The sequence below is a fragment of the Ochotona curzoniae genome, unplaced genomic scaffold (assembly GCF_017591425.1).
Source record: "Ochotona curzoniae isolate NIBS_2020 unplaced genomic scaffold, NIBS_Ocur_1.0 patch336, whole genome shotgun sequence".
Lineage (NCBI taxonomy): Eukaryota > Metazoa > Chordata > Mammalia > Lagomorpha > Ochotonidae > Ochotona > Ochotona curzoniae.
The window spans coordinates 348,915-355,816 of NW_024466902.1; the positions used below are offsets into that span (position 1 = coordinate 348,915).

General features: G+C 50.2%; 1 protein-coding gene across 1 annotated transcript; it reads right to left on the reverse strand.

Moving 5' to 3' along the window:
* Positions 1-2,477: 2,477 nt before the first annotated feature.
* On the reverse strand, positions 2,478-4,186 carry LOC121167127 (G-protein coupled receptor 6). The gene has a single exon (XM_040996512.1). It carries the CDS (start codon positions 4,099-4,101, stop codon positions 3,001-3,003), a length of 1,101 nt encoding a protein of 366 aa, XP_040852446.1. The 5' UTR covers positions 4,102-4,186; the 3' UTR covers positions 2,478-3,000.
* Between the last annotated feature and the right edge of the window lie 2,716 nt (positions 4,187-6,902).

The following is a 6,902-nucleotide window of genomic DNA, read 5'->3' on the forward strand; positions in this document are numbered from 1 at the left end:
TTGCAAGTAGGCCCTTCACTGAACTCTTCTCAGCCTCTGATTTGAATGAGCCGCTGATGTCCTTCTGGGATCCCTTCTTTTGAGGGTTGTTATTGATAATGAAATGAGATCGTATATGTGAAATGTGTGCAGCTGTATGTGGCATATGTTAAGTCCTCTGCTATTTTCCTAGGTGCATTAGTAGGGAGCTAGATTGGAAGTGGAGCAGCGGGACATGAACCAGCACCCATGTGGGATTCTGGCACTGCAGCATGAGGTTTGCCTGCTACACAACCTTGTCAGCTCCTAATCATGACTTTTCAAGGTCCCTATTTTTCCTGTGTCAATCAAGATTTTCCAGAGAAACAAGAGCAACTAGGCATGCATGCATGTACATGTGCACATCCTACCAATGGGCTGTGCCTGTGCACAGGTTTGCGGGTGAAGATATTTATACCCAGGAATTATGGAGGTTGGCAAGATCAAACTACAGCATGAGCTGCCTGCAGAGAGATGCAGAGATAACGCCAGTTTCCATGCTAGACCATCAGCTGCAGAAGCAGGAAGAACTGGTGTTGTTCATGAAGTCTGAAGCCAGTCTGCTGGGGAATTCTCTCTTGCTAGATCTTTTGTTCTCTTCTGGCTTTCAACTGATTAGACAAGGCCCATCCACTCTACGCTGGGCAAGTGGCTTTATTGAAAAACCTACCAATTTAAACCTTAGTTAAAAACATCCTCACAGAAACACCCAGAAGGTTTGACCAAATATCTGGCTTTGCCCTTTTCTCCAGCCCCACCACTGCCACTGCCATTTCTCATGAGGATAGTGGTTATGGATCTGATTTCTTGCTTCTGTTGTGTCCATCTTGGAAATACTTTTAAATAGGACAGTAAAGATGCATCTTTAAAGTGCAAATCCCATCATGTACTTCCACATCCCTCAGAGTAAAAGTCTAGTTCCTACAGTGGCCACAAAGTTTGAAACTATCCATCCCAATTTCCTCTTTTAGTAAATTCTAGGCCTCGTCTTTCCTTTGCTCACTCTCCTCAGCTGCACTGACCTTCTCGCTTCTCCTTAAACTCACCAGGCTTGCTCCCACCTGGAAAGATTTGCTCTTGCTGCTCCCTTAATCTGTTTCCCTCACATTCTCCGCTGTGTTACACTCCTGTTCACCGGGATATTCTTTGACATGTTGTCTCTTCATGACACTTGCCTTAACTACCCTGCTACCCTTCACCCCACTTTCTTTTCCTTATCAGCATTTGCCCCAGCATGACACTGTATGTTTATTTGCATGTAGATCATCTTCCCTACTAGAATGCAATAACATGAGCATGATACAGTCAGCCTTGGCACTGTGTCTAGAATGTGTAGGGTACTCAATAAATATTCTGGGGCCCAGAATCATAGCATAGTGGGCTAAGCCTCTGCCTGAGACACAGGGCTCCAACATGGGTGCCAATTTGTGTCCCAGTGGATCAGCCCACTACTGCTGATCCATCTAGCTCTCTGCTTATGATCTGGTAAAGCAGTGGAAGATGGCCCAAGTTCTTGAGCACCTGCATCCACATGGGGGACCCAGAAGAGGTTCATGGCTTGGGATCGGCTCAGCTCTGACTGTTACAACCATTTGGGGAATGAACCAGAGAATGAAATATCTCTTTCATCCCTTTTCTCTGTAACTCTGCCTTTCAAATAAAATAAAATCTGTTTTAAAATGAAAAAAAAGTATTTATGAAATATGTGAGAGAATTTACTTGCATATATTTCCCTAAAACCTAAGAACAGTGATTACTCTGGTTTATGTGCCAATTTCTGCAAAGGGGCTGGGTGCCTGCCTAGATGAGCTGTCTTATCTATCTCCACATCCCTCTGTCAGACAGGGAGGAAGGGGAACCTGATGCACACTCGTTGGCTGAGTGGGAATATTCAGTGTTTGAGGACCATAAGATCCTGTGATGAAGATGAAAAGGGCTGCCAGACATGCCCTCTTTTAGTCCGTAAAGATAGAAGGGAAATACATGCGCCTTGGACTCCTGTTTTGGAAGGGTTTAGGAGACTGCATTTTGCTACAAGATCTGACTGGCAGTCAGGTACTGAGTCAATCCTGGATCAGCTCCAACTGGAAGGTACTGGTTGCAGGAATCACAAGTGCACCTGTGGTAATTGGAAGGAATGGTTCCAGACACCCTTGGGAGCTGCTCTTTCAGGCCCAGAAGCCAAAGGAGTGAATGAGCTGGTACTGGTAGCACTAATCACCCTTTCAAACCCTTTGAGAACAATTACATGAGTGTGTATTCCCTTCCCACCCACTGCAATCATCCAAATTAGATAGCTCAGTGAAAATGTATGCACAATGTAGCAATACTGCATATGATATTTTTTTACATTAAGATGGTCTCAGGAGGCAGATGTTACATAATAAACCTTTAAAGCAAATGCACTCACAGCTCATCTCACCAGCAATTCTGCAGTCAGCCACATATTGCAAATTATGTTTTTATAATATGTTTATTTGTGTACAAAATATGTTGTCATTTGTTGACCCAATGGCAGCAAAATATTCTATCACATACTTCAAAAAAATATGCCATTTGCTCGCTTTTCCCGCCCTGAAAATGGCAACACTGTTTCGGCAGTTCAGCAGCTAAAATAAAGTGCTATAATTAAGCAGTATTGGAATGTCTTCACTTGACAAATGTGATGTACAGTTTGAGTACACAATCACATCTTCGTGTTAATTTTGCACACAGACCAGGAAGCGCTATATTGCCAACACCTCCAGAGGATACAAATATTTGTATATATATGTACACATGTATACACTGTATATGTAAAGTGCCAACAAGCCTCTTTGTCCCTGTGAGTTTGTTGCACTGGAGTTAATTTCCTCTTTTCCTACCAAATTCAGGTTCACACTGCCGGGATCTCAGAGTTCATCAGCTGGCAAGGAGAGACTCCCCAAAGGCTGTTTGGTTGAGTGTGTCTGGTGCTGGCAAGAGGAGACGCGGATTAGCCCTTCAGACCTCGCTGGGGGACCTGGAGCGGAAGGGCACATTGGACTGGAAACAGCCACAGAACAGGAGCCACAGGGCACGCTGGATCTCCTGGTTGCGGAAGGCATAGATGATGGGATTGATCATGGAGTTGTAGGTGGCGGGCAACAGAGTGGCATAGGTGTAGATGGCTGGATCCTCTTGGCTGCCCACCACGCAATAGATGGCGAAGGGGAGCCAGCTGACCCCGAAAGTGCCCAGCACCACGGCCAGTGTACCCACGCCCTTTCTGGTGGCCGCGAGGTGGGGTGGCGCAAGGCAGTGCTGCTGCAGCGCGATCTGGTGAGCGTGGCGCCACACCACCTGGCAGATGCGCACGTACAGGTGCAGCATGATCCCGAAGACCGCAAAGAAGGCTGCTGAGAGTAGCGCCACGTGGCTGCGCGTCAGCGGACGCACCACACTGCAGGTAGCCCGCTCGCCCAGGCAGTTCCAGCCGAGAACCGGCAAGAGCCCAAGGCCTAGGGACACCGTCCAGGTGGCTGCAAGCAGAAGGTGCACGCCCAACAGGGTCCGGCGCGAGTAATAGGTGAGCGCGTTGTATAGTGATAGATATCGGTCCACCGTAATGGCTAGCAGGCTGCTCACCGAGGCGGCGAAGGAGGCAACGAGGAAGCCCACGGTAAGCAGGCTCACAGTCTCCGAGGGCACCAAGTACTGGAACACGAAGTGCAGGATGAGGCCGCAGCCGGCCAGCAGGTCGGCAGTGGCCAGGCTGCCCACCAGCACGAACATAGGAGTGCGCAGGGCCGGGGTGGACGCGATGAGTGCCACTACCAGCGCGTTCTCGCCTGCGATCACTGTTCCCGAAACGCACAGCAGCACGTCCCAGGGATTCACTGCGGACAGCAGCAGTCCCGACGGTCCTGACTGCAGCTGCGAAGACAGCTCCAGCGACGCGTTAGCTCCAGCACCTCCTCCCAGCGCCGCGGCTGCCGCGGGCGGACCCCATTCCCCGGCGTCCGGGGCCCCAGCGGCGGTGGCCGCAGCAGCAGCAGCGGCGGCTCCCTCGGCCGCCACCGCCACCACCTGGGACTCATTGAGCGAGGCGGTGCTGGCGTTCATCGCGGCCAGGTGCTGCACCCTGCAAAGAGAGGGAGAGCAGGCATCAGAGGTGCCCCTCAGGTTGCCAGAGAACTTCCCCGAGCGCACTGCCCCTGGATGAATCCTCCTTCTGGAGGCTCCCAGCAACCCCGTGGTGCAGAGCGCTCAAGCAGCGGTTCAGAGTGAACCTCAAAGACCTGTTGAGTGCGAACCAAGCGCACCGACTCAGAGTTTTTGCGCAGACGTGCACAGAGGTCGTGTACGCACACACTTGCTCAGGGTGGTCCTATAAGTGTGCTTATGTTTGTACACGCACCCCAGGACCCCGAGCAAGGACTGACAGCCGTGGAAAGTGACTGGCTCAGATGGGCAGTCCCCTCCACTGGGCAGCAGCGCCGCTGTCCACGGTGCTGAAAATTGAAGTTTTCGCGCTCCACACACCGACCCTAGGGAAGACGTTTGGGGACGGGGAAATTGGGTATGTGTGCTCGCGCGTGTGGGTCCAGGGTGAGGAGTCAAGCTTGGCCCCGTTTCTCCGGCTTCAGGGAAGAACCCCGTCCTGAGGCTTGCCTTCACTCCTCCACTCCCCCAACCACTGCAAGCCCCCTTCCACCACCACCCCCTCCCAGAGGCCGGTCGCTCACCTGGGCAATCAGGCCTTCAGCAGATCACTGGTCATGGGTGCCTTGGTGGGGTGCCGGGCTGCGCTCCCTGCGCAGCTGCTGCAGCAGGCTGCCAGGCGGGCTAGTAGAGAGCTCCGGGGCTTTGTAGCTGTGCTAGGCGAGTGAGACTTGTCTTGGGCTGCACAGGCTGCCTCCAGCAGCGCGCCCGCGGCTGATTGACAGGCAGGGTGTGGTGACGTCAGGGCCCGGCTCCCGGGTGTGAGCTAGGCGCTCGTTCTGCCCAGCCCATCATCCGCACTGCCTGCCTCCATGAGGGTCCAGAGGCTTCCAGGAGGGGGAAGAACTCCCAGGAATCAAATAGAAAGAAGACGGTGCGGGAGGAAGAAAGGAGGGCGGAGAAGTTGAGCAGGGAGCAGATGTGAGGGGTCCGCAGCAAAGCCAGGGTCAGAGATCATAGGGGGGAGTACCAGCCCACTCCCTCCCCCCACACCAGAAGAGAAGTGCGAGAAGGGGTGGGGAGTGGGACGAAAGCGAAGCTACCTTAAAAATCAGAGCTGCTTGAGGATTGGTAAAGAAAAGCGCCCTTGGAAAATGCGTCTTGTAGTAGTGCAGCCAGTTGGACAATTGAGCTGTGGGAGCAGAGGAAAGATGGATGGGAGGGTGGTGGGTGCGTTTTCGAGGGAGACACTCTTTTTATCTTTGGGAGGTCACTTGTGCAATTTCTTCTCCCCATAATTTTTTTTTTCCTTCTGGCATTCTATACAACAGAACGCCACCAAAGGTTTCCTGGTTTCAGTAGTGGACCCTGTGTGCCTTTGGCACTTGCGCTTTTATTAAAGTCCGGGTCTGTACCTTGTTAGAAAAGAAAAAAAAAAAAAAACAATCCGCAAAATGCGATTTACTTTCCTGGCAGCAGACTTTGCCCCATTAATTAGTACCCTATAAAATAAATTAGGACCAAAATAATGAGAACTCAGCCGCAGCAGACTCCAGTAAAATGAGAGTTTTGTTTTCAGCCCTGATAAATCATCCTTTTCGCTGAAAGGTATTTTGTTTCTTCAGGAGAATGCAAGTATTTGACTTTTCATTTTTTCTAATCAGCTGAAACCTTCTGTAACTGTAGTTAGGTGAACTAAAGCAGTTGCTGTTGGTAAAATTCTAAAGGGCGTGACTGCGCATGCACATCAGAGTTGTGCTGAGACCACAGTCGTGGTTTTCATGAACCACTTGGTCTAGGTAAAGAAGAAAGAGACATTTGTCATTCCCACTTCTTTCTGTGCAATCTCTTCTCTCGTCTGCCTTTGCTTTTCCCTTTTCCCCAGAGTCACCAAGAAGAAGGAAAAAGATACACAGACTGTTCACAATCCTGGAGGGTGGAAAATCCAGCATGGCTTTCTTGGCCAATGAGACACTCACTTTCATGGTCTCTGCCTTCACAAAGCTGCACCTGCCTAGAGGACGGCCCAAGGACTCGGGAGAGTTCAGTTCTTTGTGGCAATTGACGACGTTGTTCCAGAACATGAGCTTGCACACACTTTCTCCATTTGGGGAGTTAAAAAGAATTCACATGCCACCATTTTCATGCACCCAAAACTTGGCTGAAGTTGTAAGTTTCTAAAAAGAACCATTTTGTGTTTTAGTGTAAGACTGTCATCCAAGAATCAAGAGTGCTATTTCGGATTTGTCAAGAGAGCTGTCAAAGCCGTAATAGCATGTTAACTGAAAACTTCCCAAATTACCATCTTTCCTCCACGGTGTCGAAATATGCTCTGCTCTGACACATGGCTGAGAAGGGGGAGGGGCGGTTAAAACTGAACCCATTGCGGGGATCTCTGTTTGGATATCCTCATGCTTCTGCCATTGCCAGGAAGGGACTTTTCAGCATTATTTTGTTGTTGCTTTTCTACGGGAAACCAGGCATGCAGAATCTTGCATATAAATAGGGTGGAGAGTTTGTAGACTGTCAGCTCACGCCTGTCTCTCAGATGCTAGACTTGGTCGTGAGAGTGAGTGGGAATGCATTCTTTGAAACTTCCCTTTTTTTGCTTCCTTTTCACCCACCTCTTATAAGGTGAAAGATAGGAAAAGTAGGTTTGGCATTTTGTACAGCAAGGTAAGCTACCACCTGTAAGGCAGGAATCCCAAATGAGCGCTGGTTTGAGACCCAGCTGCTCCACTTCCTGTGCAGCATTCCTGTTT

Excerpts from the sequence above, each read along its gene's own strand:
- LOC121167127 (XM_040996512.1), bottom strand. The coding sequence starts at position 4,101 with ATGAACGCCAGCACCGCCTCGCTCAATGAGTCCCAGGTGGTGGCGGTG.